The sequence below is a fragment of the Lucilia cuprina genome, chromosome 2 (genome assembly GCF_022045245.1).
Source record: "Lucilia cuprina isolate Lc7/37 chromosome 2, ASM2204524v1, whole genome shotgun sequence".
Lineage (NCBI taxonomy): Eukaryota > Metazoa > Arthropoda > Insecta > Diptera > Calliphoridae > Lucilia > Lucilia cuprina.
Window position 1 is genome coordinate 14,525,527 of NC_060950.1, and position 18,582 is coordinate 14,544,108.

Below are 18,582 nucleotides of genomic sequence, written 5' to 3' on the forward strand. Positions count from 1 at the left end.
TATCCTAAACACCCTAACAGTGCTCTGTTAGCATTTAAACATAATTCTGTTAATGTTGATGGTTTTTGTCTCGGATAATAAATTTCGAAATTTAACTTCACACCCATCCAGAGAGAATATCTTGCTAAAGCGAAAGACTAAAGCAAATACCAGTAGGAATCCGTTGTTACACGCAAGGCTCTGGGGGGATAAAGTGGGCTTGGGGTTCTATAGTGAAGACCCAAAAACAGAAATATACCAAAGTAAACTAGCTTCCAGGCAGAAGTCTGAACACTAATGAAAATGGCAAATTGGATTATAATAAATATAGTGCCCACAGCCCTTAACATATTTATAGACAGCCAGAAGACAATTAGGGCGAAATCAGGTGATAGAATTAAATCTAAGACCGTATTGGTTTGTACGATAGCTTTAACTGAATAATCGCCCAGAGCTAAGGTTTACATCATATGGGTACCAGGTCACTCGTCGCGAGGTAATTAACCTGACAAATGATAAAACAATCGACGCAATAAAAACTGAAAGATATTGTGAGATAATCCTATAAGCCTCTTGGAATAATGAAACGGTGGGTAAAACCACAAAGATTGTATGGGGTGACCCTGGTGAGAACAAGACGAGAAATGTCCTTAAACGTATTCTTAGTTGACACACAGGATTACGAGCACATTTGCATAAAATTTGCGTGCGTTTCAGACGAATGCCACTGTCAGGCATTCGTCGAAGTTAGATCTAAGTATCTTAAAAGTGATGTCCGGAAATAACAAGCCTTAATACCACTAATTGGAAAATTCTTAGGAATTACGCATTGAAACTGAGTTTCTGAACATTTTGGTTTTGGTTTAGCTTAAGTTATATTTGAAGGTTATTGTTGTTGTAACTGTTCGACTATACCCAGCAAAAAAACAACTTCCAAAGAAGTAGTATTTACTCCTTAGAAGTACAGAAAAAGACCAGAAGAAGTGATGATTTTAACACAGGCTTGTCATAAGGGGAAATGTTTTATTTTATTTAATTACAAATTTACTACATTTGAAGTCATTCTTAGGAAGTAATTTTGATATTATTTTTTGGATAAATAATTGTAATTTGACATAGAAATATCAACATAATAATATAAAATGGGTTTTATACAAACAATTTTAAAATTGTATTCTTTTCGCTTCTTTAAAAGTCAATAAACACCACTTCCATAGAAGGTAAACAAATTCAATTAGTGCTACTTTTGAAGTGCTCATAAATGTAATTCTTTTGGAAGTACATCATGTAATTTTTGATGGGTAGTTTATAGAAACATAAGTCTTATTTGAATCTTCTTGTTGTTTTTTTTTATTTGATTCAAAATTCACTACATCTGAAGTCATTCTTAGGAAGTAATTATGATGTTCTTTTTTTTGGATAAATAATATTAACTTGACGTAAATAATATTAATATAATAATATAAAATAGGTTTAAAACAAAAAATTTTAAAATTGGATTTTTTAGCTTCTTTGGAAGTTAATAAACATCACTTCCATAGAAGATTAGCAAAATCATTTAGTGCTACTTTTGAAGTGCTCGTAAATGTAATTCTTTTGGAAGTACTTAGTTTTGTTTTTGATGGGTAGTTTATAGGAAATTAAGTTTCTGTTGTTGTTGTTCTTTCCTAGCCAAAAAGTCTTTCGGTGGAACTTAAGTTTTATTCGAAGGTTTTTTTTTGTTGTTAAGGTTCTTTCCTTGCAAAAATGCTTTCAGCTGATAAAGTTGTAGTTGATTTCAACGAGTTGTCCGGGTATGACTTAGGTTATTTAAAGCCGAAGGTCCAATGGTTGTGATAACCTTAGTTTAAGGTCCCATCTCATGGTGTTAAGACTTTCTAACCTCTAACATTTTAAGCGGCGATATGAACAAAATGTATGTAAATAAAACTGTATACTTTTAAAAGGACTAAACTATAGACACAAAAAGAGAGAGAGATAGAGGGGGGGGAAAATGAAACGAAAAACTAGATGGACATGAATAATGTAAGGATATACCAAACGGAAGGGATCAATAGAAAATAAACGATAAAAAAAATATAGACAACAAAAAACAAACATACTGATGGAAATAGAGGCCGAAAAGGAAACCGGAAAAAAGGGGATAAACTAGGATAAATGGTAAATAAAATAGAAAGAAAAATGTTAAACAATTATAAATAATTTAAGAAAAAGCTTAAATTACAGTTCACCTAAATACAGTTATAATATTATAATACCTGTTTTAAATGTGTTATAGTTGTAGTGCGAAATTTTAAACGAACAACATAAAAACCCACTTGGCGTTAAAATGCTGGTGATGAGGATGAGGTTGATGATGATGGTAGTGCACTCAAGTGGAAGTGTTGTCCCCTTTGGTAAGCAGCAAGTAAACAAGAAAGAAAGGGGAGCAAATTGTTGCGGTTGTTGTTATTGTTGTTGGCCGTTTAGTGAAGTGACACAAAATGTGGCAAGAACATTTATAGTAATCCTTTAATTTAGTTGCAAATATTGTAGGGAAAAAAGTTTTTTTGTTGCCTTAATTCCCCTTAGAATAACTAAAGTTTTTTGCTGTTAAGGAGCCTCTAAAAGTTCAGCTCTAACTCACTCAATCTGAAAAATTATAGGCAAAGGGTTGCCAGATTGTTAGAAATTTAAATATACACAATTTTTCGTTATATTCCGGCTGTTGACAACAAAAGGGTGGGTCGGTCGGTTTTTTAATTTATTATTTTTTATTAATTTTATAAACTTTTTGTTTAAAGAACTTTTTTTAATTTTATTAAGAATTTGTTTTAATTTTATTAATTTCATTAACACTTTTTTTTTTTTTTTGACTGTAAAAGCTGTTGGTTTAAATTTTTCTTTTAGATTTTCAATTTTGGGTGGAGTTGCTAAGGAACTTTTGTTTTTTTTTTATTTATTAAATATTTAAAGAACTTTTTAATAATTTTTTTACAAATTTCTTTAAAAAACTTTTTATTTTTATAATTTTTCTTAATTTAAAAAAAAAATCGTTTTATCTTAAACAATATTTGTTAAAAACTTCTTGACGCTTTAATTAAGTTTAACATGAAAATATTTCTCCAAAGAGTCGTCCATATAAGTTGTTAATGCTCGTATACAATAATAACAAAAACAACAACAACATCAATTATATTAAGGATAATGAAAAACAGGAAGAAAAATAAGGGATGAAATAGTTAGACACTGTGTTACACCACCGCACAGACAACTCGACACTGGCAACTCCAACACCAGGAAAAACAGTTCAAAATAATAAAATAAAAACAACAAATACAAAAACAATTTTACCCGGCTAGTCTTGCTGCGAAAGGAACTAGACTTTAAAAGCAAAAAAAAAACTTAAATCGCACAAATATATTTGCAATATTTTCTTTTCTTTTTAAAAATTTACTGAAAAATTTTCTTTAATTTTTTTTAATAATTTCTTTTAATTATTTATTTAAACACTTTAACTTTATTTCTCCTTCTATTAAGCGCGTTTTTCTATGATGCATTCAATATCCCAGTAACCGTTATACTGAAGCATAAAAATCATCATAGACATACGTTTTGGTGGCGGTTACTGAACTTCTTCCTTTGCTGTGTGTTTGTATGCCTGTGTGTGTGTGTTTGTCTATAAGTCTATGTCGTTTATATTCGTTTCATTTTCGTTTCCTAGCTACCATCCCATGACTGGGAATATAAAGGATTCCATATTTTTTTAAGGGTGTTTTGCCAAACTTTTCTATGTGTTTGTATGAGTAATGGGGGGGTATGTTTGTTTTTTTTTTGCACAGGTGTAGAGATTTTACTTTCCAGTTAGATACTCGCAAAATTCTACGAAATGAGAAGCTGTGAGCATAGAAAGAGAGTAAAGGTTTTAGGTAGTAAATGAGCAAATAATGGAAGGAATTTTATTGGGTTTGCAGAACATTAAAAATTTTGATTGTGAACCTTTTAGAAAAGGAAAGATATTTGTACACAGAGTTTTTCTGTGCGTTTCAGTTCCGACAACCTTTCTTTTTACAGAGCACAGCTATAAACTCGAATTAGATCGACCAATCAACACCATCGTATATTCTCACTTACGCAACATCCTTGTCACTTAAGCAAAATCCTTACGTGTGCTTATACTTTGTCCCTTTTTTCATTTCAGTGCTTTTTTAACTTTTAACCATTTTTAGGATTGCTTGAGCTTCTCGCCCGACCTATCTATGGAGAACCTTTCTTCTAACACAGCACAGCAATAAACTAGAATAAGATCGAGCAATCATCGCCAGAGTATATTATCACTTAAGCAACATCCTTGTCACATCACGCAACATCCTTACCTATGCTCATACTTTGCCCTTTTTTCCTTTTCAGTGCTTTTTTGTTTAACTTTTAACCATTTTTAGAATTGCTTTAGCTTCTCGTCCGACCTATCTATGAACTCCAAAACCGTTATATTTGATATTTACTTAGACAATGCTCACACATTTGACCTTTTTCAAGTCAGTTGTTTTTGAACCTGCAATTCATTTCGTGGGATTAAGATTCTCGGTCAATGCTTTTTACATCAACAAGTATTTCAAACTTTTTACATCTGTTTCAACGACTCAATTTCCTGTCTTCTCAGTATATTTCCCTTACTGAATATAAACGTGAAGTCATTTGCGCTGAGCTGCATATAGATCATAGATTTCTGTTGCGATTGATGTCATCTGGTCTTGAGCATCTAAACTACTGTAAAGATATTGACAATCCAAACAAGAACTCAAATAGTCCAAAGTGATTCCCACTTAAAGTACGGTTTGCACTCTTCTGAGACACACAAACCTCCGGAGAAACGTTACATTGGTCTGCCGGGATTATAAACTAGTGATACTCAAAAGTATTGTTAAACTTTTCTTGAAATGATTTGGCATGAGGTCGAACCCGAGCGAAAGATAGTCTGGTAATACGACAGGCCAGTTGCCTACAAGACTTTATCTTGGCTGGTCGGTTAGTTGAGATTTCTTTGGGATTCACGTAGTGCCTACGATTTAAAGCCGAAATCGCTGGATGATAAAGTTGGTCTAAATTTTCTCTCCGGTGTATCTGAACAGATGTCACTCGGTGATGTGACAGAACAACTTATATTAGATTCCTGAACCTGGCGCCCTAGTAGGTTGGGGAATTGTCAGGTTGACATTCGGTAATGGCTTGTCCTTTCTTCGATCGTTCTTTATGATCTCAGAATGGAACTGATGTTAATCGGAAAGTCTCACGGTAGGCAGATTGACTCTGCCTTTTGACTTCAGAAAGTTCTTGGTTCTGTTACCATCTCCTGATCTATTGGCTGCATATTTAGATCTACTAAATAAACGGTACAGTTTCCGAATCAGCAGAATCTTGCTTAGTTGTGAGCTTACATGGATCATTGGTGCACGAGTTTAGTAAATCAGTAGTTGCGTATGTTGGGGTTTGTGAGAACCCCTATCTATTGGTCTAATTCAAATGCCTCCTTCATGTCGGGGTGTGAATTAATCTCAAGCTGCTTGTCATTCAGCAACGTGATCAATTGACAATAGAGACATGGTTCTGCCAGTCCAAGTACTCCAGAATTTTGTTGCAGTGAACACTCGAGTTACATAATCTATTGTCAAGTGATCACTTGATCTATTATCATGTGCGTGATAGACCGTTCCAAGTGTAGTGGATGGAAAAGACCGCCATGAATACAAACTACATATCATTATATCGTATATTACATCAAATTCGAAAAAAAATATTTGTAAGCCACTATTGGGTCTGGTCTGTGCTCCTTATTCCTTTAGTTCCTTAGTATTTTTCAAGTAGTATTTCCTAAAATCTATAAATATGGATCTAGCCTATGCTCAACCTTAACCTAATTCTGTTGATCAAAGATTGTATAGTTTGTCGCAAATGGGATATGGAATTCCTTGCCAGGCAGTAGTTGGTTCCCAACAATTTCTCTTCCCGGTATGCTATCTGGTAAGTCTTGATTCCGTTCTATTGGTATTATGTTACACCTTAAGTCGAAATTAATCCATCTGATTATCGTTTAGCAATGCGATCCTATCATTGGTCTTATTACGCTGTTAAGCATTCAGTATGTATGTGTATTAGTTTAAGACCCCATTTCGATCCTATAGTTCTTTTCTATAGTGCCCACAGTTAAACAAAAGATCGTCCCTAAGCCGTGTAGCCAAGACAACATTTACCATACAATTGTTGTGATATATTAAAACCAATTTCATCTACCGAAATCCTTATAAGGTAAACTTATATAAAATTGGAAGACTTTAAACTGAAACGAAAACTAAACTTTTGGTAAAATATTAGTATAAACTCTCTTAAAATTTCCCCGGTAAACTTCCAATTTACGCTCAATTGTGCCGGAATAAAGAAACACATGCGTAATAATTGCTAAATAGCCACATAGTGGGTGTGATGGAACACCGAATTATAATCAAAACATTCGATGTAGATGGCAAAGACAGTGTTTGTTGAAGACAGCAAAACAACCCATACCAACCTACATAACAAATTACTGAGACGAGACAATGGGTAAAGGGTATACCAAAACATTGGAGATTGGAAATGCCACACAACATCCTTGTTGGATCATATGACGATGTTAAAGTTCTAGTTGTTATAGTCGGCAAATGTCGATTGCATAAATCTACGAATATTTTGATGCGGCAGTAAAACGGTCCAACACCAATACACAACAACAAAGCCGGCTAGTAGTAGAGAGAAAGAGAAAAATACCGGGGAGTGAATATAAAAATTGGGAGTAGGCGAGTAGGGTTATAGAAAGAAATTGCGTAGCCGGTATTTAGAAATTACTTGTGTATGTATATTAAAATTTAAAGAGTGCTTTAAGTAAAATATTATAAACATACAGTTAAAGTGGTTGTTTGTGTTGGTTTGCAAAGGATAACACACTTCAAGTCGTATAGAAGAACAGATGGAAGGCTGCTTGGACAGACTTTGATGATGTTTTCGAAAGTGTTGACAGTAACAACGCAATAAAGAAAATATGAATATAATATGTAGAATGATTACATATGGAAAAATGAAAAGGATATCATTTCAAATACACAAATAGTATAAAGAAAAAATTTCTTTATATAACAAATACATACAATAGCAGGCAAAGGAAACCTTAAGAAAAAAAAAACAACAATTATATTCTGAAAAAAAGAGAAATATTTGTTACCTACCCCCCCCCCCACACACAAAAGGCTGATGTTTTTTTTCCTCTTTTTATACCCTACACCACTTTAGAGGGCAGGGTATATTGGGTTTGTGCTGATGTTTGTAACGCACAATAATATTGCTTCTATCCCCACCTCAGAATCATTTTCTGAGTCGATTTAGTTATGTTCGTCCGTCTGTCTGTCTGTCCGTTTATCCACCTTGAAATCAAGCTACAGTTCACAATTTTCAAAATAATTCAATGATTCAAATTTGGTACATAATCTTCTATAGTCCCAGGAATGAAGGCTATTGAAAATGGTTAAGATCGCTCCATTATTTCACCTAGCCCCATGCAACTGAACCCCTGAATAAGGCTTGTAAACCTTGTAATCAAACTACTGGTCACAATTTTGGAGATAATTCAATGAAATTTGGCACATGATCTCCTATGATACCATTGACAAAGCCTATTAACATCGGTCCCTTAACCGAATAGGGCTTGTAAACCTTGCAATTAAACTACAGGTCACAATTTTGGAGATAATTCAATGAAATTTGGCATATGATCTTTTATGTAACCATGGACAAAGCCTATTGAAAATGGCTAACTTCGGTCCATTATTTCACCTAGCCCCCATACATATGAACCCCCGAATAGGGCTTGTAAACCTTGTAATAAAACTACATGTCACAATTTTGGATATAATTCATTAAATGATCTTCTATGGTACCGTAGACAAAGCCTATTTAAAATGACATAACATCGGTCCACTATTTCACCTAGCCCCCATGCAACTGAACCCTTCGAATAGGGCTTTTAAGTTCATAATTATGTTTAATATACTCGACAAAGAACTGCAAAACCAAGTTCTATATTAGCCTTGACTACCCTAATGAACTCTAAAAATATAGGGCCTCATTTGACCCTATCCCCTATTAAAAGCCCCCTTCAGAGTTTGACCTAAATGACCACATTTTTATTCAACAATAAATGACTTAAGTATATCTGAGGCAAGGTACAATTCAACATAAATATTTTATTATGAAAACTTAATCATATTTTACTTTTTGTAACAAGAGTAAGGTATTATATGGTCGACCTTTCCCGAATATAATTTCTAACTTGTTTTTCTTGGTGTGATTGTTAATCGCACAATGGAATTGGGTTTGGTATAGTGTTTTAGTTGAATCTTTTGTAGAATGAATTGTAAATACTAGAGGAGATATGTAAAGAATTTAGTGTGGCATGTAATTTTTATTAATACACTTGAAGGACTTGCTTTCTTGGGTTTACTTCACTTTCATAAGCAAATATATATATAAAAGAAGGACCCAGTTGGAATTCTAAGCTGGATGAGGTGGACAATATTCTATCAAACAGTTTTAAATAATGATCTCTTTTGAATCATAAATAGGTTTGAACTAGACCTCTGTGTTTAAGAATTATTTAGAGCACTTTCTTTGCCACTGCCAGGCATTCGTCGAAGTTAGGTCCAAGTATCATGAAAGTGATGTTATTCCAGAAGTAACATTCCTGACTAACACTGATTGGAAGATTCTTAGGAATTAAGTTCAGGAAACTGAGTTTCTCAACACTGAAATATAATTTATCCAGTTCTCCATATCTCCATAAATTTTTGATTCGATTGCGATTTTGAACTTGTTGGTCGAGCTTACATAATGAAACCCTGTTTTCCAGACTTTTGTTGTTGATGTAGATGTATAGGTTATCGACTTATGTGGTGTTAACCATTAGTTATTGAAGATCCAGAAATATATCACAGTTTAATCAAATCATAACACAAGCTTCCAGGCAGTAGTCCAAGTAATAACGAAATGCGTAAATTGGATTATAATAAATATAGGGCCCACAACGCTTAATATATTTACTGACAGAATGCTATTAGGGCGATATCAGGAAGTAGTCGGTAGCGAAAGGGCGTATGTAATAGCTTTAAAGAAAAGGGAGCTTGAGGCAGTTAACCTGACAAACGCAAAACCATTCGACGCAACAAAAGCTGAATTAAAGGCCTATTGAAATAATGAAACAGTGGGTAGAACGACGAAGGTCCTACTGAGTGACTCTGATCTCCTCAAAATGAGCAAGTCTGAAGTAAGTATGATGGTACGTAGTGGACATACAGGATTACGAGCACATCTATACAAAATTGTACATGCGGATTCAGACGAATGTAGAGTGTGAAGAGGGCACTTAAACTCTGGGGCACGTTCTTTGCCACAGCCAGGCATTCGTCGAAGTTTTATCCAAGTATCTTGGAAGTGATGTTACTTCGGAAATAACATTCCTGACTAACAATGATTGGAAGATTCTTAGGAATTACGTCCAGAAAACTGAGTTTTTGAACACTGAAAAATAACTCATTCAGTATTTTCTTTTTTCAACCTAATCTTACCTCCAGCTGTAGTTATATATATCTTGCACTGGGGAATGATGCAAACGAGATTTAAAGCAGTCGTCACATTCACGAGATTGAAAGCAGTCGTCACATTCATTTAAGAGACCAATTTGTTGACTTTAAAATATAGTGTTATCCTGAGTTTATCTCCATTGTTTTGATGTTATGGAAAAATTCTGGAAAGATCCCTGCAGTGCCGATCTTTATTAACGAGATTGAAAGCTGTCGTCACTTTAGTGATCCTTTTGAAAGCGAGGAAGAATAGACACATTAGTTGACTGTCTCCAAATAATATAAAAAGTTGACACTTGTAATCGACTGTCAAATTCACTTAAGAGACCAATTTGTTGACTTTAAAATAAAGTTTTAACCTCATTTATATCTGCTTTGTTCTTCGAGATAACTTCCCTACCACAAAAACCTGATAATGGAAAAAATTTGGAACTAAATTCAAGTCTCAATACGTAATGAATCCACGTAAGCTATGTACAATTAGTTCATATAAGGTTCGAGGCCTTAATAGCTTTTAATAAACATCCTCTCATTTTAGGGTTAAAGGGGGACCAAATGCCATAGGGGCATATTTGACAAACAGCGATTAAATCGAACCATATAATCGATTATTTTATATAACCAACTTTTGTTCCGTTTAAAGTTTATGTAATTGTTTAAATCTTGCAAAGAGGTGTACTAACCCCCTTTTACCCTACACTAACTCTAAATTATTAATATTTAAATGAAATTCTCACTTACCTCAACATTTTCCACATCAAAATAAGACAGAGTCTTTTTCGTCAACTCAAACCAACGCTGTTTATAGTTGACCGGTGTAAAACGTTTTTTATTTTGAGCTCTTTTTATCATAAATCCACTTTTGACAATGTCATATAAACGTTCCGACATTTTATCCATTTTACTTTGAAATGATTTACTCAGACGCATTGTGGTTACAGTTGAATTAGAGGATTTTGTACTGCCACCGTGTGCGGAACGATTCATTTTGAACATAGATTTTTGGTTTAACGAGGACGAATGAATGGTTCGTAGTAGAATTAATTGTAATTACGTTTAAAATATTGTAAATTTAATACACTTGCGTTAACATTTTGTTTGTAAAAGTATTTGGTGGGATATCTGTAAGGATATAAAAAGAGTAGAATTTAATAAAATAAATATAATAATTGTAAATATTATTTATATTTTCAAACTAATTGAGTGTAAACTTTAATAATTTAAATTTTGAACAATGACCAAAGTGAAAACCGACGGCATGTTCTACCGTAAGTTTTCACTGCTTTTACAATCTCCATAACAATCTATACTTAAAATGTCACATTTATTTTGACATTTTAAATGCGGATTGTCTACATATAATGTATGTACTTTTGTAATACTATATGTATATGTATAAACATTGTTATCTTTCTTCATTGATATTTCTTTGTCATTGTTGTGCAAGATTCCCAGAGATCATCGTGCTGATCGTTTGAATACTACAAAAATAACATACTCCTCCCACATACGATCTTAAATGTTATTTATGTTTAAATCATTTAATGTCTTGCAGAGAGTCGTTATACACATTTTTATAGTTTCACTGTTCGTTTATTCTTTATTATAATCATCCATTAACTTTCTTTACGATCGTAATAATTTTGCCACTTTGATTGTTTTGTTTATTTAAGGGGAATGGAGAACACTGCTAAGGATAAAGATCGTATGTATTAGTAGGAGATTTCAAATACTAACGCTACAATGGACAGTTTTGAACTAGAATTTAAGTTCTTGTTTAGTTCTAGTTCAGTTCTAGTTCAGTTCAAGTTCAGTTCAAGTTCAGTTCAAGTTCAGTTCAAGTTCAGTTCAAGTTCAGTTCAAGTTCAGTTCAAGTTCAGTTCAAGTTCAGTTCAAGTTCAGTTCAAGTTCAGTTCAAGTTCAGTTCAAGTTCAGTTCAAGTTCAGTTCAAGTTCAGTTCAAGTTCAGTTCAAGTTCAGTTCAAGTTCAGTTCAAGTTCAGTTCAAGTTCAGTTCAAGTTCAGTTCAAGTTCAGTTCAAGTTCAGTTCAAGTTCAGTTCAAGTTCAGTTCAAGTTCAGTTCAAGTTCAGTTCAAGTTCAGTTCAAGTTCAGTTCAAGTTCAGTTCAAGTTCATTCAAGTTCAGTTCAAGTTCAGTTCAAGTTCAGTTCAAGTTCAGTTCAAGTTCAGTTCAAGTTCAGTTCAAGTTCAGTTCAAGTTCAGTTCAAGTTTCAGTTCAAGTTCAGTTCAAGTTCAGTTCAAGTTCAGTCAAGTTCAGTTCAAGTTCAGTTCAAGTTCAGTTCAAGTTCAGTTCAAGTTCAGTTCAAGTTCAGTTCAAGTTCAGTTGAAGTTCAGTTGAAGTTCAGTTCAAGTTCAGTTCAAGTTCAGTTCAAGTTCAGTTCAAGTTCAGTTCAAGTTCAGTTCAAGTTCAGTTCAAGTTCAGTTCAAGTTCAGTTCAAGTTCAGTTCAAGTTCAGTTCTAGTTCAGTTCTAGTTCAGTTCTAGTTCAGTTCTAGTTCAGTTCTAGTTCAGTTCTAGTTCAGTTCTAGTTCAGTTCTAGTTCAGTCTAGTTCAGTTCTAGTTTCAGTTCAGTTCATCAGTGTTAGGTGCAGTTCTAGTTCAGTTCTAGTTCAGTTCTAGTTCAGTTCTAGTTCAGTTCTAGTTCAGTTCTAGTTCAGTTCTAGTTCAGTTCTAGTTCAGTTCTAGTTCAGTTCTAGTTCAGTTCTAGTTCAGTTCTAGTTCAGTTCTAGTTCAGTTCTAGTAGTCAGTTTTCTAGTTCAGTTCTAGTTCAGTTCTAGTTCAGTTCTAGTTCAGTTCTAGTTCAGTTCTAGTTCAGTTCTAGTTCAGTTCTAGTTCAGTTCTAGTTCAGTTCTAGTTCAGTTCTAGTTCAGTTCTAGTTCAGTTCTAGTTCAGTTCTAGTTCAGTTCTAGTTCAGTTCTAGTTCAGTTCTAGTTCAGTTCTAGTTCAGTTCTAGTTCAGTTCTAGTTCAGTTCTAGTTCAGTTCTAGTTCAGTTCTAGTTCAGTTCTAGTTCAGTTCTAGTTCAGTTCTAGTTCAGTTCTAGTTCAGTTCTAGTTCAGTTCTAGTTCAGTTCTAGTTCAGTTCTAGTTCAGTTCTAGTTCAGTTCTAGTTCAGTTCAAGTTCAGTTCTAGTTCAGTTCTAGTTCAGTTCTAGTTCAGTTCTAGTTCAGTTCTAGTTCAGTTCTAGTTCTAGTCTTTCTAGTTCAGTTCTAGTTCAGTTCTAGTTCAGTTCTAGTTCAGTTCTAGTTCAGTTCTAGTTCAGTTCTAGTTCAGTTCTAGTTCAGTTCTAGTTCAGTTCTAGTTCAGTTCTAGTTCAGTTCTAGTTCAGTTCTAGTTCAGTTCTAGTTCAGTTCTAGTTCAGTTCTAGTTCAGTTCTAGTTCAGTTTTCAGTTCTAGTTCTAGTTCAGTTCTAGTTCAGTTCTAGTTCAGTTCTAGTTCAGTTTTAGTTCAGTTCTAGTTCAGTTCTAGTTCAGTTCTAGTTCAGTTCTAGTTCAGTTCTAGTTCAGTTCTAGTTCAGTTCTTCACTTCTACTGTCTCTTTTCCTGTTTATAGAAATCCAAAGATCAATGATCACAGACACGAAAGAGTCATCATCATCATCTTCTTAGAGCTTTGTTGAAGTGCGATAATTTTCATGTTAAAAATTTAAAACTAAAAGAAGATTTGAAAGGATTTATATTTACGATGCTTTATTTGAAGTCTTCTTTTTTTAACAAGATTTTTTTAACAGCATCATGAGCTTTTAAAGAAGACAATATTTTATTGTTTAATTTAGCAATATTTTAAAATTTGTAATAAATTTTGTAAATTGCAAAATTGTTGAGGAGGCAGACGTTCGTTATTTACTTACAGTTTACTACAAAGAAATATGAATTCATTAATTTATATGACCTTTTCAAGTTGTTTTCTTTCTTAATCGCTCTTCTTTTTGCTAAACACTATAGCAATATGAAGTATAGAAAAAACTCAAGGTCGTTTTTAAGTTGCAACAGTAGATTTGGAATATTTACTACATGGAAACTAGTTAAAGAATTTGGCATTTAATTTCTGGTTTTCCTTAATTGGTTTAGTTTCTTATTTGTACCATGTTTGTACTCTTATCGTTAGCCGGCCTGTTAAGCAGTCATGCACACGTTTAATCTCAGGCAGTTCTGGCAATATTTGTGGTTTAACATTTATGTAACCCATCATAAGTTGTCATTTCAAAGACTTGTTTTACAGTTTCGCATTCGTAATGTTTACATTTTTAATTATTTTATTAACAGATCAAAACAAACATTGACCGCTTATATCATATGAGTGTGGGGGATATTTGTCAGAGTATGGGTTAACTGCTATTAAGTGCGTTTGTGTTTTGCTAAATTTTAAGGCCGTTTATCATAAATTAATTAAGCATTTAATTGTTAAGACAAACACGATAAGTGGCGCCTCCATCCTTAACTTCAGCACCAGGAGAGATATGGAAAAAATTAGGGGGGGATTATGCATTTGTTTACACTTCAGGGGGTCAATTAGTTTTAAAAAGGGGGTCAATATGATAAATTGTAATAAATTTTATCAAGGAATTAATATTTATGTAACGGTGATTAAAAACTTGTGAGACATTAGTCCATAATTCAGAAAAATCTTAAAAATTATCAATTAATCAATAGAAGTCATTTGCCTCGAAGGGAAAATTGCTCTCGTGAACTTATTGTGAACAATTCATTCACAATAGTTAATATTGTATAAAACAGCTTTTTGTTTGTTTCCTCGAATTTTCATTTCGCTCGAAGGGAAAATTGCTCTCAAGAACTTATTGTGAACAATTCATTCACAATAGTTGATATTGTATAAAACAGCTTTTTGTTTGTTTCCTCAAAATTTTCATTTCGCTCGAAGCGAAAATTGCTCTCGTGAACTTATTGTGAACAATTCATTCACAATAGTTGATTTTGTATGGGACAGCTGTTCAATGTTACAAAATTCCATCAACAATCGCCAATAGAAGTGAAAATATTGTATAAGACAGCTTTTTGTTTTTTCCTCGAAATTTTCATTTCGCTCGAAGGGAAAATTGCTCTCGTGAACTTGTTGTGAACAATTCATTCACAATATTTGATATTGTATAAAACAGCTTTTTGTTTTGTTTCCTCCAAATTTTTCATTTCGCTCGAAGGGAAAATTGCTCTCGTGAACTTATTGTGAATAATTCATTCACAATAGTTGATTTTGTATGGAACAGCTGTTCAATGTTTACAAAATTCCATCAACAATCGCCAATAGAAGTGAAAATTTCGTTTCCTCGAAAATTTCATTTCGCTCGAAAAGAAAATTGCTATCGTGAACTTATTTTGAACAATTCATTCACAATAGTTGATTTTGTATGGAACAACTGTTCAATGTTTACAAAATTCCATCAACAAATTTAATGAACGAAAAAGTGAAAAGGGAACATATTTCGCGGAAATGTTGGTTGGCGATAGTTGTGAACATGTTCTTTTCTTTCCTTAAATTTAGTCTGTGGCGCCTAACATTAAGTGATTATTACCATTAATAGCTTTAAATAACAAAAACAAATTTAATTATTTATTTAACTAAATATTACGTTTATTTACTTAGATAAATAGCAATTCATTGCTAACAATTACTTAATTTTAATCATTAATTTGCATTACACCTTAATTTGTTTGCACTTGTAGATAAATGATGTGTGTTTTGTTGTTATTGTTATTTGTAAAAACAAATTTAAATACCCAACAAATTTGAAATAAAAAACAATTCCTCATTCATGATTTTTTATTTTAAATTGTTAATGAAAATAATCTTCAACTCTCTAGGGAAAATAACAATTTAAATTTTCTTTTGTTATAGGAAAATAACAACAAACTCGTGATAGATTTAGATTCAAATGATATCTCACGGTTATAAAACAAAACAACAGCGGTCTATTATGGGATTATTGTATTTTTTGTTATAATAAATAGAAATATTTTAAAAATCTAATCAGTGAAAAAAAAAAACTTAATTATTTACACGTTATAAATATTCAATTAAATTAACTGTGTAATACACGAAAAAAATATTATAAAAAACAAAATTTATAAAAAAAAAAATTAACACAATAGTTGACCCTCATAACGATAAATAACAGCGGTTTTAAAATAACGATTACGAGTGCCGTGTTTTATTACTATAATACTGATTATTGAAATTGGTTCAAATTTCAATTACTCTGGCAAATTTTTATTAAGAAATAAAATTTTTACTGTTAAAAAAAATGTATTGAATAAATAATTTTGATTAATTTCTTGTGTACATTTTTTAAATATGTGTTTTGAAAATATTTTTTTATTTACAGTAAAAACAATCCCGCAACATAACAATCGCAATATCCCGGAAATACCATTAAAAAGTAAAAATATTTGCAAATATTTTATGACCAACAAACACCGACCGCTTAATGCTATATAAGTAATATAAATTTAACCAGAAGTTAAAAAAAACTGAACTGGAAGGTAAAAAGAACTGAACTAGAACAGAAGTAAAACTAAAATAGAACTGAAATAGAACTGAACTAGAACTGAACTAGAACTGAACTAGAACTGAACTAGAACTGAACTAGAACTGAACTAGAACTGAACTAGAACTGAACTAGAACTGAACTAGAACTGAACTAGAACAGAACTAGAACTGAACTAGAACTGAACTAGAACTGAACTAGAACTGAACTAGAACTGAACTAGAACTGAACTAGAACTGAACTAGAACTGAACTAGAACTGAACTAGAACTGAACTAGAACTGAACTAGAACTGAACTAGAACTGACTAGAACTGAACTAGAACTGAACTAGAACTGAACTAGAACTGAACTAGAACTGAACTAGAACTGAACTAGAACTGAACTAGAACTGAACTAGAACTGAACTAGAACTGAACTAGAACTGAACTAGAACTGAACTAGAACTGAACTAGAACTGAACTAGAACTGAACTAGAACTGAACTAGAACTGAACTAGAACTGAATTAGAACTGAACTAGAACTGAACTAGAACTGAACTAGAACTGAACTAGAACTGAACTAGAACTGAACTAGAACTGAACTAGAACTGAACTAGAACTGAACTAGAACTGAACTAGAACTGAACTAGAACTGAACAAGAACTGAACTAGAACTGAACTAGAACTGAACTAGAACTGAACTAGAACTGAACTAGAACTGAACTAGAACTGAACTAGAACTGAACTAGAACTGAACTAGAACTGAACTAGAACTGAACTAGAACTGAACTAGAACTGAACTAGAACTGAACTAGAACTGAACTAGGACTGAATTAGAATTAAAATATAATATAAAAAGAACTCTACAGCAACTCAAAATTCTCCTATTATCAATGTAGGGTATACGAAAACAAAACATTCGACAGCAAACATTTTCATTTGAATAAACTGTAGTCAACTGCAATTTGACTTTTGTGTTTTTTTTTTTAATTTATAACTCGTTTATTAGCGCGAGCCAGTTCTATGGTTAAATGTTTAATTTTTTCATCTTAACGTTTTTGTATTTCTTAACTTTTGTCTTAAATTGTTTGTATCTTTTTTTAAGTATGTATGTACATGTGTATTTTTATCCATATTGAAAAGGTAATTATTACCTTTTGCAGTTAAACAAAAAATAACCACGAATTTACAAAAAAAAGTAGTCAAAATAATAATGAACTATAAAACAAAAGATTAAGATAAAATTCAATTAACCGGTTTAAAACTGTGATTGTGGTCGGTCGCTAACAAAAATATGATCACAAAAGCACAAAGAATTGATATAATCTAGTTGAAATTATTTGTGCGATTTATTTCATTCATTAAAAAAGTGAAATGTTGCAAAAACAAAAAATAAAAAAAGATATAAATTAATCTGGATAAATATTAAATTCTTAGAATTTCTGATGCACGTGAGAGAATCTTAAATTTAAATAAATTAAAAATGATTTGTGGTTGACATCAAATTTCGCAATTAAGAAATTTTGTATTTATGCAAATCATTATATACTTACTAGAAATCATGAAAATAATATTTTTTATTAAATCTAGTTAGTTTGATATTGTTTTATAATGTGAGAAAATAAATTAAATTAGAACAATTCACAGACTTAATGTTACTACAGAATATCCTAGAATAGAATCCATAGAATCTGATGAAAAAATTATGATTTGGCTATTACTTTGGATGAAAATGGTTGGTTATTCAAAATGATAACGATTTATTTATTAATTTAAAATATTGAACATTTTTTTGTACAACTAGGAACACGGATTTCAACACAACTTAGAAAAATATATTAATTTGATTAGCAACAGGTTTACAATTTCAAATGACTAAACGTCTTATACCTATTTGTAACTGACGTTTTAATGTTTGCATAAATCATTCTAAACTATTTTAATCCCAGCAATATATTAACATTTAAGTACACCATACTTAAAAGGTATATATCTAGCAAAGAACAACATATAAATTAACTGGAACTGCAAGAGAACTAAAACAGAACTAGAACAGAACTAGAACAGAACTAGAACAGAACTAGAACAGAACTAGAACAGAACTAGAACAGAACTAGAACAGAACTAGAACAGAACTAGAACAGAACTAGAACAGAACTGGAACAGAACTAGAACAGAACTAGAACAGAACTAGAACAGAACTAGAACAGAACTAGAACAGAACTAGAACAGAACTAGAACAGAACTAGAACAGAACTAGAACAGAACTAGAACAGAACTAGAACAGAACTAGAACAGAACCAGAACTAGAACAGAACTAGAACAGAACTAGAACTGAACTAGAACAGAACTAGAATATAACTAGAACAGAACTAGAACAGAACTAGAACAGAACCAGAACAGAACTAGAACAGAACTAGAACAGAACTAGAACAGAACTAGAACAGAACTAGAACAGAACTAGAAC

At 32.3% G+C, this 18,582-nt stretch overlaps 1 protein-coding gene across 1 annotated transcript in view; it reads right to left on the minus strand.

The window, feature by feature from the left end:
* LOC111686627 (tyrosine-protein kinase Btk29A-like) overlaps nt 1–18,582 on the minus strand; it is a 78,309-nt gene that overhangs the window by 56,968 nt on the left and 2,759 nt on the right. The window contains exon 2 of the mRNA XM_046947921.1: nt 10,362–10,742. Coding sequence (XP_046803877.1) covers nt 10,362–10,616 — 255 coding nt within the window. The 5' untranslated portion in view covers nt 10,617–10,742. The remainder of the gene's footprint in view (nt 1–10,361; nt 10,743–18,582) is intronic.